Source organism: Coffea arabica, chromosome 2e (genome assembly GCF_036785885.1).
Source record: "Coffea arabica cultivar ET-39 chromosome 2e, Coffea Arabica ET-39 HiFi, whole genome shotgun sequence".
Classification (NCBI taxonomy): Eukaryota; Viridiplantae; Streptophyta; class Magnoliopsida; order Gentianales; family Rubiaceae; genus Coffea; species Coffea arabica.
This window is the reverse complement of record NC_092313.1, coordinates 2,042,866-2,060,023: the sequence shown is the minus strand read 5'-3', so window position 1 is coordinate 2,060,023 and position 17,158 is coordinate 2,042,866. Positions and strand designations below refer to the sequence as shown.

The 17,158-nt window shown below is 40.3% G+C and overlaps 3 protein-coding genes across 6 annotated transcripts; 1 reads left to right on the top strand and 2 right to left on the bottom strand.

Annotated features, from left to right (window-relative positions):
- Positions 1-256: 256 nt before the first annotated feature.
- LOC113730019 (uncharacterized) lies at positions 257-7,474 on the top strand. Of its 2 annotated transcripts, none has more exons than XM_072078063.1 (5): positions 257-877; positions 2,416-2,502; positions 2,914-3,225; positions 3,316-5,516; positions 5,694-7,474. In XM_072078063.1, exons 2-5 carry the CDS (start codon positions 2,500-2,502, stop codon positions 6,958-6,960), a joined length of 3,783 nt encoding a protein of 1,260 aa, XP_071934164.1. In that variant the 5' UTR covers positions 257-877; positions 2,416-2,499; the 3' UTR covers positions 6,961-7,474. The 2 variants fall into 2 exon arrangements, with proteins under 2 accessions (XP_071934164.1, XP_027110227.1); XM_027254426.2 differs by having other exon boundaries at positions 257-881.
- A 239-nt stretch (positions 7,475-7,713) lies between these two features.
- Positions 7,714-11,514, bottom strand: LOC113730022 (uncharacterized). 2 transcript variants are annotated; one of them, XM_027254432.2, is made up of 6 exons: positions 10,983-11,506; positions 10,582-10,808; positions 10,339-10,449; positions 9,386-9,541; positions 8,730-8,971; positions 7,714-8,200 (listed from the first exon to the last, which is right to left on the bottom strand). In XM_027254432.2, the coding sequence occupies exons 1-6, from the start codon at positions 11,285-11,287 to the stop codon at positions 7,877-7,879; spliced, it is 1,365 nt and encodes a 454-aa protein (XP_027110233.1). In that variant the 5' UTR covers positions 11,288-11,506; the 3' UTR covers positions 7,714-7,876. The 2 variants fall into 2 exon arrangements, with proteins under 2 accessions (XP_027110233.1, XP_027110234.1); XM_027254433.2 differs by lacking the exon at positions 10,339-10,449 and having other exon boundaries at positions 10,983-11,514.
- A 928-nt stretch (positions 11,515-12,442) lies between these two features.
- LOC113730021 (uncharacterized) lies at positions 12,443-16,533 on the bottom strand. 2 transcript variants are annotated; one of them, XM_027254430.2, is made up of 6 exons: positions 16,086-16,532; positions 15,760-15,986; positions 15,142-15,252; positions 14,265-14,420; positions 13,717-13,961; positions 12,443-13,017 (listed from the first exon to the last, which is right to left on the bottom strand). In XM_027254430.2, the coding sequence occupies exons 1-6, from the start codon at positions 16,400-16,402 to the stop codon at positions 12,694-12,696; spliced, it is 1,380 nt and encodes a 459-aa protein (XP_027110231.1). In that variant the 5' UTR covers positions 16,403-16,532; the 3' UTR covers positions 12,443-12,693. The 2 variants fall into 2 exon arrangements, with proteins under 2 accessions (XP_027110231.1, XP_027110232.1); XM_027254431.2 differs by lacking the exon at positions 14,265-14,420 and having other exon boundaries at positions 16,086-16,533.
- Between the last annotated feature and the right edge of the window lie 625 nt (positions 16,534-17,158).

Here is a 17,158-nt window from a genome sequence, read left to right as displayed (position 1 = left end):
TTTAATTTGTATCATAAACACAAATTTAATTATTTTTAAAATAATTTTTTCTCATATATAATTTTTTCAAATTATTATTATTTTTTAAATAATCTCCCATCCAAAAACAGGATAGATCCATTATCAAAGGCAAAAAAGAAGAAAACAAAATTAGTTACGGATCAACTGACGGTCGTTGGATCAACGTAGAACTCACCAAAAAGTTTTGAAAAAGAGAAAAACCTAATCAACATCGGATCTATGGGCAAAGAACGCCGCTACTCGGGGGTGTTGACCGCGAGTAAATGTCAGTCCCAATGGGGGATTAGGGCATCGAAGGGCATAATCGAAAAATAAATCAAATTTAGAGGGGCAGTTTGGGGACACGATCGACCATAAATACGTGGTTGATCGCACACTTCAGAGCTCATCATCTACAACACACAGAGAAACGGGTAAATACACACAGAAGACCTCATCGGGAAGAACAGGCTGGGAAAAGCCTTGCGGGAGCGGAAAGAAAACAAAGCATCTACCGGGCGTTGAAAAAGAAAAAAAGGAAGAACAAGAAAGAGAAAGTGACATACGGAAGCCGGAATCCTACTGCTCTCTTCTTCTCTACCGCCAAGATCTGGCCGTTACCACCCTTCCTTCATCGTCGGCGAGGAATTGGACAGTCGGAAAGATCTCGTATTTGGAGTTCTATCTTTGTACAAAGTCTCGGCGGCGATTTTTATTTTCTGTTCTTTGGTTTTTTGTGGAAAGAAGCGCGACGAGAGGAGTTTGTTGATGATTGATACAATTATTATTTAATCTCTGCCTTTTGGTACATCGGTGCATCGGCTGAGGACTAGGCGATTTTGCGGCGATTTATGTGAAGAAGAAGATTAAAGAAGAAGCAGGTATTGAATACCCTAGCTATTGATTGATTTTACACTCGTTTTTGTTTTTGTGCTCGATGTTTTGCTGTATTACTTCGTCAGAGAAGAAATTGGTTTTACATGGACGTGGATTGCGGCGACAACTGCTAGATCTGTTGTTTCTGGAGAGAAATGTGTGTAGGGTTTACCTAGCTGCTCCGAGATTGAAGATCGGGACAAGAACAGCAACCTGACAAAAGAACCAAGGCCTGTTTACCTTTATAGATGCGCATTCTATCTGCCTAAGGACCCGCAACTCTATGGAAACACGCAATTTGATTCGATTGGGACCTTAGTGTTGCACCGCAGTCTGCAACGATTTGTTTGTTGGCGTCGCTGGGGCTTTGTATCAACTTGTTTTATTGTGATTTTGAGATTTTTAACCAGGAAAAATGCTGCGGAGGTAGTTAGGTTTTTTTTTTCAAAGATCCCCTTTGATTTTTGGGCTAATAATTTGGCTTTTGGTGGATTCTTTTGCTAGAGATATACGCAAGCACCTGTAGAAGTTCTGGTAGAACTAAGTTCCCTGCGTGAAAATAGAGTTGAGTCTAAGGTTGGTCAGGACAAATGATGATGCTGAATTGATAACTGCCAGATTTTAGTTTGACCTGCCCGATCGGATCTTTCTATCTTCTTCTAATAGAAGAAGAATGGCATTTTTGGGGGGTTTTTAATCTATTTAGGTTGGATGTTTGGTGGATCTAAAATATGTGCACATGCTGATATACAGACAGATCCAATGCATTGTTTGCTGTAAGGGCAATCAGGCTTATGCTGTCCAAGTCTATCGAGTCCAGGCATATTCTCGAAGTCAGTTCTGTTTGAAGGAATGTAGACTTGAATAAATGCAGAGAAACTACAATTAGATAGAGTTGGTGAGATTAAGGCCTTGTCATGTCGTGGTGTTGACTTGCTGCTCTTGTCCCTATGGTTTTGTAGTTCTTTTGATCACTCTAAGATTGATAAATTGCTGCTTTTAATTTGGGATCTTTATCAAGTTAGTTCTATTTATCAAGTTGTTAGCAGTTTTGTTGGGTTTCCTTGCAAGCAGTGGATTGCTGCCTTGGGGATTGGAATGATGATGAAAGTGCTTTTTTCTCCCCTGGCATTACATGAGATAACGGATAAGTGTTCTTCTTAAGTTGGCAAGAAGCAGCGTGTTCTTCCAAAGCTGGCAAGAAGCAGCGGTTTTCTGATTTCTATCAAACTGAAATATGTGTTTTTAATGATTGTCGATGTTATTGAATAAAATCTTCTCGTATTTATGTGCCTCGAATTAAACAAACTGTGACTCCAAAGATTAGCACAAGTTGCCTTGAAAATATTAAATTAATTTTATGGAATTTTGTTGCAAGTCTCCTACTTATTGTGACTGCTGCTCCCATTGGTGGTTCCTTGTTGAGGCGCATGAGCTTTCTGGTCTTTCAGCAATTATTCATATATTTTGTATTGGTGGCTTTCTATACTTGCAGTGTTCTATTTTTTGAATTCTGATGTATTTGTTTAAACTCAACAGGAGTCCAATATATTGATATTTTAGAAGTTGGGTTCTGCTGGAGAAGTTTGATATCTGGATGAGACCAATGTTGGATGGTAACTGATGGTGAGTTTTCAGTTCCACCATGCCATTATATCTTGTCCATTTTGAGCTTTTACTGGGAGCTCTTCCCATTGCCTTGGGAAAGTTTGTTGGACATAATGTGATGCATCGTGCTGTTACAAAGGCATATATGATGTAACTTTGGTCGAGGTGTTGGATCAATTACTTGACCTAAATGGAACTGGGAACCTTTAAGCTGTTAAGAGGTTGGAGGTGCAATGTGAAATGTTGGCTTTTTATTGCCTAATACTAATTTTTATTATGTTAAAAGATTTTTTTTTTTAAAGATTTAAACTTAGTTTGACGTTGAATTCTTGGCCTATAGATAAGTTGACAGAACCACTAATTGTAATTGTGCGTTTTGATTCTTACTTGGTTCTCTCAGCAAATGAAATGTTCTCTTGTCAAATGCAGACACGCATTTGTACTTGCCCAGGAAGTTTAGCCTCTTCATTGGAATCTAGTATAAAAAGAAACCAGCTAGCAGGGGCTTCCTGCAAGTCTTGTGGTGGTAGATTCTTAGTTGATGGAATAGGACCCTTGTCTAGAAGCATGCTTGGAACTGTGGGTCTGGAAGTTACAAATTCAATCAATTGTGAGTTGAGTTGGAAAACTGTGAAGGGGAAGCGCTCTAGAAAGTCTGTGGCACGAAACAATGGGCGTGTAGCCTTGGGCAATAAGAGTCCTAAAAGGGTTGGAGATTTTTCTGGATCTGACTCTGACAAAGTATGTAATTTTCTATCCTAATATTGTCTGTTCAAAGATAGAGCATGTGATCTCATGTTTTATTTCATAATGACATGTTTTTTTATGCAGTTTGGTGAACCTGGTACTGGGCAATGCTTTCCTGACAAAGCAGAGTACGTGCCGATTAAGAAAAGGAGATACTATCTACGATCTCCATCTCCATCATTGCGGACCTCTTTATACAGTGGTCAGTCAGTATCACCTCAATTGCGCACTCCATCTTCACATTCAGATGACCTTGAACATCTTTCAGACCACAATGGTTCGTCAGGCTCTTATACAAACAGGCGAGGGTTTGTTGCAGCTCGAGTTGGTAATGGGGTTAATGAAGGAGTTGTGAGTGATAAAGTTTCTGAGGAGACAAGTGGAGAGCTTTATAATTCAGATAACTTCTCTGGTATTGCTCTTCTTGCAGCTGCTGCCTGCATTAACAACATAGATGACGATCCTTATGAAGGTAAGGGGGATGCAGTTGATATTTCCTCACTTCCACAGAGATCTGATGCTTCTACTTCCTCTTTGCCAGTGAGAGAATGTATCCCTTGTTCAGAGTCGGGGAAACAAATGGACAAAGATGCTTCACTATTGGATAATAAGGAGGGATGCTCATTAGTTGTGGAAAGTTCTCATGGTGCTCCTTCTAGTTCAGAGGAAACTGAAGAAGGCAAATCTGCTAGTTCGAAGATTGATAGACGGCATTGGGACCTCAATACTTTGATGGATGCATGGGAGCAACCTAACGAGGATACTTCCGCTCAGTACAAGTGTGATGATACTTGTATTGATGGTATGCCCATGGAGAAACTTGACAAAGAAGGTTCTGTAATTCAAAGGGACTGTATAAGTAATGGAAGTGGCTCTGAAAGTTGTCTGCCTCTGGACCACATTGAAAGTGCTACTCAGTCTTCTACTGCAAAAATGAAGGAAAATGGGTCAGAAGAATTTTGTCAAACTAGTCATAGTAGCCTCAGTGGACATTCAATGGAACCCGTAAAGTATTCTCTTGCTGATGAAAAGGTTTCTAGTCATGTTCTCGGTAGCAACGGATCTTTTACTAATTGTCCACTGTCTGAATCATGTCATTCATCAGAAGTTTCTGGTGGAAACTTAGACATAAAATCTCGTCCTGTGTCTACTATGATTCCAGGTGCTGACAGCTGTAGAGATGCATCTTCATTAGCGACTACTTCTGAACAAAATGTAGTTTTACCTGATGCTTCGGATTTGGAAAAGTTTGGGGGTGAGAATGATGGTCAACTGAGAGATCCGGAAGACTCTGAAAAGAAAACTGAATTGCCTGATAACAGGATTGCCCTCGGGCTGGAAAAGTGTATAGGCACCTGTAAAACTTTGGATGCTGAAAATTTGGAAAGTATTTCCGGGGAGAACACACATCCATCATCCAAGTGTGAAGGTTTATCTATCTCAGACATCTCTGTTGGAGGTCATTCCACTGTAATTTCTGATGCCAAGGGTCAAGATGGGAAAATTCTGGCCGCTAATGATTTGGGAACTGATGCTGCACGGTGCCTGGGTTTCAAGCAGCTCCCTTCCAAGGATGATGATCCTCATGTTCGTGATGAAGAAGGTGAGGGGAGATCCATTTTGCAAGACTCGGGTAAAGGTTTTGTTCTCGATGATTGCCACAATTCAGATGTTTCACAGGATGATCCTGGTTGCATAAATGGTAGAGATAAAATTGATGAGCTTCAAGTTGGTTATGATTCTCCTTATGAGGATGGAGAATTGAGGGGGTCCGTATTGTACTCATGGGAGGAAAATGAACTTGAGGATGGGGAGAATGAATGTCTTGACTATGAATCTGATGGTAGAGTTGGTGAGGGTTCTGATATTGGTGATAGTCCCAGCTCAAAAGTAGTTGAAGCTGGTTCTGAAGGTTCTCAAGGCAAAGAAAAGAAAGGTTTATTGGGTGTACAGTCTCAAGAAACTGATTCCAGGAGGAGTACTTCAGTGAAAAGTTCTTCAAGGGGAGAATCAAAGGAGATTAGAGAGAAGATTGAGACTGCAGGCAAAAAAGTGTCCAATCAAGGATCTGGAACTACAGAAGAACTTTCTACAGATGTGATTGTGGAAAGAAATTATGGTAGTAGACGGGGTCGCACTTCTGATCACATGGATGGGCTTGACGTCAAAGGATCATATGCAGGAGTTGGGTCAAAGACAACCAGGGGGAAGTTGCAATCACGTATTGAAGGGCCTTCAACATTGGATGCAGTGGAGAGGGACAATGTTTATACACTGCAGGGCAGGTATGGTTCTGCATCACATTTCTTTTTCCATTTTTTTTTTCTGGCTGAGTGGTGTTTTGGAAAATTTTTGGTATACTTTTCTGTGTGGGTTGGTGATTGAGTTGCTTGGTCATATTCCTTTCACTTAATTTTCCTGCTTTATTGTGTATTGATTGTCTGACTGTTCTCATGCCTTAGATCCCGGAACAGTGGAAGTTCATATTCACGAGAAAACAGGGATGGCTGTCCTGATAGATATGTGACAAGGTACAGACCTGCTGTTCAGGAACGTGAACGAAATGGAGGGAATAATCAGTTGGTCTACTGGGACTCAAGAAGCCGTTATCCGTCTAGTTATCGTGGTCCTGAAGGTCAGGTACCAAACAGGCAGAGGAGTTCTATGAATGATCCTGTTGATAAGTTTGGTGGAGTGAATTCCCATGATCACAAGCAATCTATGAATTATTCTTCACGCACTGAGAGGGATAGCAAACCTGATAGATTTGCAACGAGGTACAGATCAGCTGTTCACGAGCGTGAAAGAATTGGAGGGGATGGTCATTGGTTTTACTGGGAGTCCAGAAACCGTTATCCATCTAGTTATCGTGGACCTGAGGGTCAAGGGCAGCCCAGGCCAAGAAGTGTGATTGCTGACTCTGTTGACAAATTTGGTGGATTAGATCCCCACGATCACAAGCAGTCTGTGAACTATTCTTCAAAAAGCATGCAGAGGCCGCTTGGTTGGAGGAGATCACCAGTTGACAGGGATGAATACCCTGGTAGCCAGAGGAGAATGGCAGCATTCAGCAGCAACAGAAACAGGGGAGGTTCCAGAAATTTCACTGACGGTGTTGGTAGAGGCCCACGGGGGGAATATCACCAGCCCATGGATGATGATGCTGCATCTTCAGTTCGCATGCCACATTATTTATCCTGGAAAGAGCGGGGCTTTTTTGCCCCATCCACTAAAGGTGCTCATGCATCTGTACCCCGCAGGGATTCACGATCAAGATCCAGAACACGCTCTCCCCGTGCATGGCACCCACAGAGGGAGCGTAACCTGGGTGCAAGACGTCATAGTAGATCACCAGATTTCAGGTCTGAAGCTAGAATGGATAGAATGAGGGCTCCATTTCAGAAGCCCAATTTTGCAGCTGATTATGGGGAGAGTTTCATGTCCCCGCCTAGAGGCCGCTTTTCACCGCAGCGTAATTTTAGGGGTCTTGATGATCGGAATTTTGTAGATAGCCATTTGAGGCATCGTAGATCACCATTGAATGTGTTTAGACAGAGCCAAAGATTGGAATCTATTGGTTTATCTGGACGCTTGAAGTCAGATGATTCATTTAGACCCATGATGCGGCCTGGACGATTTCCTCATACGGCTGGTCTTGGTAGGGGATGTAAGTTGGAGGAGAATGATGATGATAAGAGACACGATGACAGATCTGGGATGATGCATTGAGGGTACAACTCTGACTCTATTGGCATTTTGAGGAGTTAAGTTAACATGTGCTACAACAGATAATTTGGACGCTGGAAACTCTAATAATGAGCATAATGTCCGAAGTACTGACCGAAGGTAATGTACCTAGGCGTGTTAAAGGGGGATGTCGTTAAGTTATAACAATGCTCAGGTTTATGTTTACGGCCTGTCTCCAGGCTGGTATATTTGCCATCACCGGGAAGAGAATGAACATGGCGTGTCGCGAACTGCCTTGTTCCTCTTTGGGTGAAGGCTGCTAGTTAGAAATTCAATTCCTTTGAATGCGTTTTTTTTCCTTTTCCCCCCTTCTTTTTTCCTCTCTTTCGTGGAGGAAATTTGAAAAATCTGATTTCGCTGATGGGTTGAAGTGTTCGGCTCTCCTTGTTTGATTAATGCGCTAGGGCCTTGGTATTTTTTGCTTGTCATGGCCCACCAACTCTCTCTCTCTCGAGATTGTAATGGGAGGTAGGATATGAATGTTTGATTTTTTTTATTTATTTTTTTTATATTAAGCCTGTGGAAGTTTCTAAGGGCGGCTGCCTTTAGCGGTACAATAATGCATACCTTAGTGTAAAATATAAAAGTGCAATCTGCAGTGAAGCTGCCAAAAAAGTGCAAGTCGACTCTCCCTGCGGTAAGACTTGGCATCTGATTTTAATGCGCAACTTACAAGAGCAGAAGCTTTTTGTCATCACATTTGAAACTACAGAGTAACATAGGGATGCGCTTAGGTACCATAGAAAACAAATAATATAAAGGCCGCAGAGAAAACAAGTGTTTCAAGTAGAATTCCAAATGCAAGTCCTAAAAATGTTGCAATGGATATTCCCTCTGGAATCCGGGGAACAGCCAAAGAGTCCCATGCTTTGTTTGGCCTTGGCCATGAAAAAACAAGTTACAAGTGTTTAAGAACTAGAATTCCAAACCCAATTCCTAAAAATGTTGCAATGGATACTCCAAATATTCCTGCTAGAATCCCAGGAACAACCAAAGAGTCCCATGCTTTGGCCTTGGCCATGCCACATGCTGTTGTAGGACCTCCAATATTAGCATTTGATGCCAGAAGCAACAGCTTTAGATCGACGCAAAATAGTTTTCCTAGTCCGAGTATCACTATAAGATGGACGGTTACTTGAACAAATGCAAACATAAAAATGCTTGGAGCAGTAGTGATGACATTCCATATGCTCCCTCCAGCGCCCACAACAGCAAAAAATACCTGTTCACAGTTTAACCCCAATTGGGAAAAAATTAAAATTAAAAGAAAGAAAAAGGAGTCTTTGATTAAACAACTAGGCAGAAGCAGTGGACTAATTATCCACAACATGGAACTAAATAAATCTGACCCTACTCACAAAATGAAGCAATTCATTGAGCTTATGACTTGGATGGGGCTTTTGAGTTTTCACATTTGATGGCCTTAAACTGAGCCCTCGATAAAGTACATTGGAAGTTGGAACAAGTGACCGAGGAAGAACGTATCTCAATAAAAAGTAATGACTTTGCAATAATATGTCGTTCAAAGGCAAGATGACAAAAACACTTGTAGGACTGCTTGTTTCCCCTTCTTTCAATATTGTGGAGCTCAAGAACACTTGTTGCTCATATTAGAAGTTACATCTCCTTCCAGAGAACCAAAAGCATTTCTCAATGGAGTATTGACATTCATAGGTTGGTTTATGTTACACGCAATAATCCAAAGAGGTATGCAAGAAAAAGGAGACTACTTAGAGCAGCTTTATGTTTACCTGCATTAAGACCACAGCAATAGCATCAGCAGTAGGTGCGATGGGGCGAAAATAACCAGGGAAAGAAGTTGCTAAAATCACAACAATTGTGGTGATTACAGGAAGATCACAATTTTGAATTCCAAAAAATCTGGTAAGAGAAGTGGAAGCCTTGCATATAGCGAAGGAAACAGCCAGTGATGTACCCATCTGCAGCACTGGTAATTTGCTGGCAGAATCGGACGGCAAATCTGTAGTAGCATCTGCCACAAATGTAGCAGTGACAAAAAGAATCATTCTAGCATTGATGTTAGGGACATCATATTGGGTTAGAGAAAATATGAAATGAATAGAAAATGACGAGGTTCCACTTCATATGATGATGATAAATCCAGAGGAATGTAGCAACAGTCAGCATACAGAAGTTTTTTTTTGTAAAAAGAACTACTCATTCACTTTAAGATCAAACTATACGTAAGTATAAGGTCTTCCAGTCTCAAGCCTCATCACATAAATCACCATGTAATACAATCTGTTTTGATAAAGAATGTTATGAATCAAGACAAAAGGAAAGTTTAAAAAAATAAAAAATAAAAAAATCACAGTAGAGCAAATTGATTGACAGTTAAACAAATACAATTACTATTACTAGCAATACAGAGCCCAAGACTACTTACTATTACTAAAAAATGAAGTCTCTGAAGGTATTTTGGAGGCCAACCCAAACAATACAATAAAGTATACTGCACAAATTACATTATCAGCAGCAACACCAGCAGCTACAATTGAGGAAGAAGTGCCAAGTGCCTCTGAGATTGCAACATAGTTGATGGCTACAGGAATGACAATAAGACATTATTGTTGAAGATGAAGAAAGAAATGCATAGGAAATTGATTAAGAACACAGAGATCCAAGATGTAAACACAGAGGCGCTTCCTTTGACTGCATTACATACTTCACGCCAATCATTAATTCCTTTTCTTTCTTTATTCTTTTTCTTGTTTTAGTTGATGACTGAATTGATTGTATGTTACCATAGGAACAGCCAGAAGTTGAGATTCTGGCATTGCACACAAATAATTTTAGACAACCTGTACTCTTCAATTACCATTGCAGAAAAGGAATGTGGATTTTTCAGAAAAGATGCCTCCCATTCATTTAAACATTAGGAATGTTAATCTTAAAAAGCGTTAGACCTGGAACCAGTAGTATTAAAACTCTCCTTGACCATCCGCAAATGCTCCTACTACAATACTAAACGTGATGATCCATTTTGTGCACATATACATGCCCTTTTGATGCTTTTGCTAACAGTACATCTCAATTTACAAGAAAATCCTACTTGTTTCAAAGCATAGCTTAAGATACTATTTGAGCAAAGTAAGTAACACTGAACAGTTTCATATTTCATAAATTGCATTTCACAGCTGCAGATATATTTGGCTTCAAATTCTTTTGGCAGGGAAAATTGCGCACTACTTGAGAGTTGAGACTTAAGTCACCAAAAGGTTAGTCATCTTTGGTAGATTAGCGTTAACCATTTCTCCACCGCAATTGACATGTAACAAATCAAGTCGATAGTCATGTTCAAAACCACAGAGAAATCAGTGCAGTTTCAAGACAACTTGCCTCCACCAATATAACTGCCCATAAGAGCAGCAGCTATTTTCCAGTTATCTGGACCAAGGGAGCGCATGGGCACCAACAGGAATGCCACTAAAGTCCCAGCAATTGTTGCCACTGCCACATCCAAAAAGGAAATGGAAAAAGAAAAGAAAGATGCTCTGCTTTTAAGATAATGAATTCATGTTATATGCTGTATATCTATTGCATGATCCAAACAACAGGCAGAAGCGCGCAAGAGAAAGAGACCTGATCCGAGCAAGAAAACGAGAAGCAGAGTCCCAGTTGAGCGAATTAGTTGTTGCATATCTGCTCTGAATAGAAGCAACGGCACTGTCAATGGGAGCAGAAATTTGATGACAACCGAATAAGCGGGGGCTTCATAAGGAATAATTCCCGCATTGCTGGCTGCCAGCCCAATCAAGATGCTGACCAATGCTGCGCTCACCGTGCTACCAACCTTGGTCTTCTCCGACCTTCATTCCCACAGCAAGCAACATCTCAACTGTCCTTAAGCACATTTAATAATACTACCATTTGCCTATGTGGGGAGTTAAAAAAAAAAAAAAAAAAGAGGACTCTCGCAAAAGATTGCTTAAAAACAAAAAGTAGTCCCATGAAAGAGAGAAAAATCGATGCAATGTTCTTACCAGAGACCAAGAGCGCCGGTTGCAAGAAGAGCAGTCCAGATGCCCCAATTGTCGTGGGGAGATATTAAGGGGGAATTCGACAGAGATTTAACCGTCGCATGGTTCCAGCTGCGCGTAGTAAGAATACCATTGTTCCTTACGAACCCGTATGAATAAGATGATGCTGGCTTGGAGTTCAACTGGGATTTCCTTCCAACCGAGAATGTTGATAAAAAGGGTGGTCTCTGAACTGTTGATGGCACCGATGATGATGATGATGAGAGAGTGGGGACTCGTAACAGCTGCATTGCCGCCAAAGACGCCATTTCTTTCGAAGTTTAGACAGTCTTGTCGCCTCATTCATTTAATCATTGGCAGCAGCAGGAGGAGGTTTGTGGTATTCTTGTTGGAGATGGATGCCGGCTGATGATGGATGGAAAATGGAGAGACGTGGCAAATTGTTACTTGTGGAAGAGCACCATCCTCCAATTAGCACCCGTCGAGTGAAGCCTTCCAAGTTGGGCCGACAGACTTTCAAGCCCAAGATGGATTTCCTATAGCGTTCTTCTGTGGCCCCACCCCATCTATGAGAAGTCTGTCGCTGTGCATTTCTGACATCGGAAAAAAAAATTATTTTTGGAAAAAAAAAAAGGCGCGCTAATTCTGCATGAGCACCTTGATAATGGTAGCGTAGCTCCCATTCCTCCCTAGACACCCAAATAATTTTGCGACAATACTACTGAGTACTAGGAGTAATAATACATGGATGGAAACCACTGATCTTTGGCTCAATGGCCACAGAAACTCTTTGAATTGTAAGTCGAGATTCGAAACCCACCTGCAATGAAAAAAATTCAAAGGAGGTGTCAATACATCCTTTTGATCTATTCAGATGTTTATACTTACTAGTTTAAAGAGGCTCCATTTTCTTTAGATTAGGATAGATTTTTATACCTACTAACCTAAAGAGGCTTCCCACCTGTAATGAAAAAAATCCAAAGGAGGTGCTTCAAGAATGACCCTGCTGCTTCAAAAATCAAAATGGAGAATCCCAGATTCAATGCAGGAAGAACACCCTCTCTGGCACTAGCAGCCACCACCTCTGCAACTTTAGTTATGACAAAACATAATGAATATTCACACCATCTATAACAGCATGGAATGGAATTACTTAATTTCTTGCGACTAATTCGCTTTAAACAGTTTGTAAAGATTACAGGCACCTTTTTTTTTCTGTATATTTCAAGGTTTGTGTTTGCAGTTAAAAGAGTTTATTGAAGGACGCAGGAAAATCAAGCAAATCTTAATTTATACTCATGGCGTAAGTACTACCACATATCTCTTGAAAATGAATGATGGGGTTGTAGGAAAAGTTGCAGAGTAGATATGACGCATTTTTGGCATGTTTATACTTGGATGTTATTAGAGCTTAATATAAGGGTGGAAGACCCAATGCAATCCAAAATGCTACTGCTACTACATTAGAAGAAACTCCCCAGATAATGCAGTCCAGGCGTAACCTGTTATTATTGATTCTTCTTCAGATGATGCATCTAAAAGTTCGGTTGTGCTCATGTCTAGTTGCAATGATCAATCAAGCAGCCTTCTGTCTCGTTATAACCAGGACGATCATACGTTGAACAGAAGGGTGCAAAAGGTAAAATAAAATGGAACCCCAAAAGCAAAAAAAAAAGTTCAAATTACAAGCCAGACTGATCCGCCAGTCAGGTAACTACATAAATCTGAGCACAGTCACCCCAAAAGCAATACCAACGAAAGTGGCAATGGCAATGCCAAAAATGCCAGCAAGAATACCGGGAACAACCAAAGAGCTCCATCCTTTGGCAGTGGCCATTCCACAAGCGGTTGTGGGGCCACCTACGTTCGCATTAGATGCCAAAAGCAGCAACTTGAGGTCAAAGCGGAAGAGCTTTCCCAGACCAAGAATCACAGCAAGATGAACAGCTATCTGAACTAGGGCAAACAACAAAATACTTGGTGCTGTATTGATCACATTCCATATGCTACCACTTGCTCCCACCACTGTGAAAAATACCTGTTATCTCCAACAAGAAAACGAACGTAAACAAGTCATTCTACCCACAGTAAGCTCACAGATATAGTAATTTCTACTCAAAAAACTTCAGCGGTTTGAGTTAACCAGGGAATTGAAACACAAGCTGAAGCTGCAAAGCAGAAAATTAATATAGCGACCACAACGTTTTTCAATGGTGGCTTGTGCCTAAGGATGGCCAAGTGTCATTAGCATTTTCTCTTATGGAGTTTCAACCTATCACAAAACATCTTCCTACATGTCTAAGGAGCTTATCCCCGACCCTAGTCATTCGAAATTTTAGCACAACTGGTCCTTTTTTGGCATAATATACATCTTGTCTATTCTCATCCCAGGTATCCAAAAAACTACAGGTTGAACGCTACCAAAAACTGCTTAGTTGATCTAGCTTCTCTACTGTGACCAGTAAGAGTCTTAACAGTCTTAATAGAAGTTTGGGCAATGCAACAACGCTACGTGAACTATGTTGCAAGCTCAAGAGAGCATGAACGATGAATTAATAGTATCAAAAACCAAAGATACTCTTATATGGCAGAGGCCCAAAAAAGTGTCATTAATAAAATTTATGTTTAAGGAACTTGATCCAAGTACAAATTTAGGTTCAGTACAAGAAGAACATAGGAAGCAGCGATTATAATCTGTAACAGAAGGACCCACGTGCATATGAAAAAAAAAAATCACCTGCATGAGAATCAGTGCCATAGCCTCGCCAGATGGTGCTAGATGAGCAAATAACCTTGGAAATACAGTTGCCAGAATTACAACTATTGCAGTAATGGCTGGAAGGCTACCTCCTGAGATTCCAAAATACTTTGCAAAAGAACTGCCAGCTTTGCAAATGGCAAAGGATACAGCTAGGGCTGTAGCAGTTGGCAGTACAGGCAGTTTATTTCCAGATTCTGATATATCATATCCAGCATCAGCATCTATAAAAGTTCAGTGTGGTCAGATGCAGCGCAGTTGCAATAGCCTTACTTAACATGGTTGATGCCTTTATGTCGCACAGACTCACAAAATTTTCTACTGATAAATAAATAGAGGTAAAATTGAAGAACAAATGACTGGCTTGACCTTTTGTCAAACAAAAAAAAAAATAACAATAATAATAAAAAGTTGAAAACTCCGATGTACAAGATTTCTTTTCAAAGAATCTCGATCAGCAATCACAATTTAATTAGAATGAAAAAACTAAAATTAACCATATGATGACTCGAGAAATTGGACCGAACCAGTAGTTGCTGTTGAAGCCTCAGGAGGTATTCCAGATGCCAATGCAAACAATGTTGTAAAATATATGGCACAAATAACATTATCTGCAGCTAGTCCAGCAGCTAAGACAGAAGGCGTGACTTCTAAGGCTTCAGAAATCGCCACATAGTTGACAGCTAAATAAAAGGGAAAAAAAAAAAAGCTCTATCAATATGGTTATAAGAAGAGCAAACCAATTCATCTTGCAAACACAGCTGAATGGGAACATAAACAATCCACAGCGTCAATCAAAAGAGGAAGCACCACTGAGACTCTTATTGACCTGAAATCTTACACCATTCAAATTAAAATTTCTCATTCAATGCAAATGAAGCCAGAAAAGCTTCATACAGTAGAAGAAAGCTAGTTTAAGGGAAGCAAACATTTGTTGGCACCATCTTTTTTAGCATTAGAAAATCCATAAAATACTTCACAATTGAGTGAAAATAAAAGAAGATCCCTTTTGCATTCCAATATCCTGATTTGACGTCAAACTTAGCACCAAATGGAAAATAACCCATTGCATAATTAAGATAGTATGGAGTGACAGAAATTTGTCTAGAGGAAAGCTAGTATAAAGGAAGCAAGCATTTGTTGGCACCCTCTTTCTTAGCATAAGAAAAGCCATAAAATACTTAACAATTGAGTGAAAATAAAAGAAGATCCCTTTTGCATTCCAATAGCCTGATTTGACGTCAAACCTAGCATCAAATTGAAAATAACCCATTGCATGATTAAGGGAATGTGGAGTGACAGAAATATGTCTAGTAAAAATCTAATGTGGTCATCAGAATGACTATGCAGTGAAGTTTCAAAGAAAGGTAAAAACATGACGCGGTCAATGTCGTCTTAGGTTACCTCCACCAATATGTCTTCCCATTAGTGCAGCAGCTATCTTCCAACCATCTTGACCCAATGATCGCATTGGCACCAAAAGGAATGCCACAGCAGTTCCAAGAGTCGTTGCAACTGCGATACAACCACAGAAGAAAGCAAAAACTATTGAGGGTCTTGAAAATTTAAAAGATGCCACATAAGCTCAGGTTTTAACATGGTAAGTGGTGACCACAAATTTTTTAGAAAGGGTAAAAAGTATCAAAAATTTTATCCCAAGTTGCTCTGAGATGGATTGCCCCTACTGCAAAGACTTAGAAAATTCTAAGGCCAACCAAAGACTCTATTCAATTTTTTCATAAATTCTTTACAGTCCAGTGCTGTTTATAAGTATCTATTAGGATGAACTTGAACTGAATGCACAGCATGTTGCACTATTACATGGTTATCTAAGTAGATACGTAAAGTTGAGAGCATGATGATTACATTTCAGTTCTGTATCACTTATCAACCCTCCAGCAAACTTGGATTTAAATCTACCATTTTTTTTTTTTTGGGATAAACACATTCTAAAAAATTTTCAACTCACATAGTGCCAACACAAGATTGAAGCTTAAAGGGAATTCCGGGATCGTTTTCTACCTGATCCAAGCAAGAAAGCCAGAAGCAGTGTCCCAGTGGACTGTATTACCCGACGCAAATCCGCTCTGAACAACAGCAAGGGAACTGCCATTGGCAGCAAGATTTGCATAACGATTTTATATGCGGGCGCATCGCAAGGTATGATTCCCAAATTGCTGGCGGCTAAACCAACTAATATACTCACCAGCGCACCACTCAATGTACTTCCAATCTTGGTCCTCTCTGACCTTGACTCAGTATTACAAATAATGATCATTCCCTCAACTGAGACAAAAAATAACGGTAATTTTTTGATGGGAAAATGCGGATAGATTATTATGACTTACCAGATACCGAAAGCGCCGGTGGCCAAAAGAGCAGTCCAAGTGCCCCAGTGATCTTGTGGAGAAATGATGGGATAACTCAACTGCGATCTGATAGAATTAGGTGCTACATGACGATTCAATCCGGGTGAATAGAGGGGGAAGAACAAGGATTTCTGATGATTTCCCGGGAAGCGTGAGTGGGACTTGGGTAGCTGAGGTGCTGGGTTAGCAATTCCTGAGTAGGCAGAGGAAATGGTGGAAATGTTTTGGCGGGAACCGAGACATGACCACCGTTGAAGAACCGGAGTTGACAGCAGCAACCCCTGTTGCGACGCCATTTACGGCAGATCCCAGTATCTTGGCAGCCTCAACCAAGATTCTTGGGTTCAGCCCTTTTTTTTTTTTTTTTCCGAAAGGGCAGTGGGGGCTTGGTAAGAATAAACCACAGGTGGTTTTGTTGAAGAAGCAGAAATACGAAGGAATCTCCCCTACTGAAGGGATTCGCCGCAATGCCACTGGCCCAGTGGTCATTCCAAGCCTAAGAGGTGCACAAAAATTGTCACAATACGTGACGGTCTTCATTGACCAGTTTCGATAGAGTTTATACTCACATCGAGTCCCCTCTTCCTCCCCCTAGAATAGACTAATTTAAGTTCTAAGAATTCTATCGTATCGACAAAAAAAGAAGAAGAAGGGATTCGCCGCAATCGTAAGAGCAATAAACAGTGATATATAGTACATAGTACTTTAATTGCAGACACGTCTTACTATTTGTTACCATATAATTAATGGTCAAAATGAGGTGAATTTAAAATTTTTTTAGTAAATGGGATTTTTTTGGTAGAATTTAGTAAATGAGATTGATGTGTGACACACGAATAAAAAGAAAATAAGTTACTGATTGTGAGACACACGAGTAAAAATTTTTGTTGTAATTTTTGCATCCTGTTATTAATATGTCTATATTGTGTTAGATGCTAATTTCTACGCTACTCAGTCATGTATTTGGGACAACTACGTCTGTGTTGGCATCTACTACTATTCTACCATGACTTAAGATTTAAAAGAGTTCACTCGTCAATAGTCAACAAGTT

What these genes read in the sequence shown, in the direction of transcription:
- LOC113730022 (XM_027254432.2), bottom strand. Translation starts at nt 11,287, where the DNA reads ATGGCGTCTTTGGCGGCAATGCAGCTGTTACGAGTCCCCACTCTCTCA. An exon ending in CGTTTTCTTGCTCGGATCAG is followed by an intron (nt 10,450 to 10,581) that starts GTCTCTTTCTCT and finishes TGGATGTGGCAG; the next exon opens with TGGCAACAATTGCTGGGACT. An exon ending in TTGCTGTGGTCTTAATGCAG is followed by an intron (nt 8,201 to 8,729) that starts GTAAACATAAAG and finishes AACTGTGAACAG; the next exon opens with GTATTTTTTGCTGTTGTGGG.
- LOC113730021 (XM_027254430.2), bottom strand. Translation starts at nt 16,402, where the DNA reads ATGGCGTCGCAACAGGGGTTGCTGCTGTCAACTCCGGTTCTTCAACGG. An exon ending in ACCGGCGCTTTCGGTATCTG is followed by an intron (nt 15,987 to 16,085) that starts GTAAGTCATAAT and finishes TACTGAGTCAAG; the next exon opens with GTCAGAGAGGACCAAGATTG. An exon ending in TGGCACTGATTCTCATGCAG is followed by an intron (nt 13,018 to 13,716) that starts GTGATTTTTTTT and finishes TGGAGATAACAG; the next exon opens with GTATTTTTCACAGTGGTGGG.
- LOC113730019 (XM_072078063.1), top strand. An exon ending in CTGGATCTGACTCTGACAAA is followed by an intron (nt 3,226 to 3,315) that starts GTATGTAATTTT and finishes TTTTTTATGCAG; the next exon opens with TTTGGTGAACCTGGTACTGG. An exon ending in GTTTATACACTGCAGGGCAG is followed by an intron (nt 5,517 to 5,693) that starts GTATGGTTCTGC and finishes CTCATGCCTTAG; the next exon opens with ATCCCGGAACAGTGGAAGTT.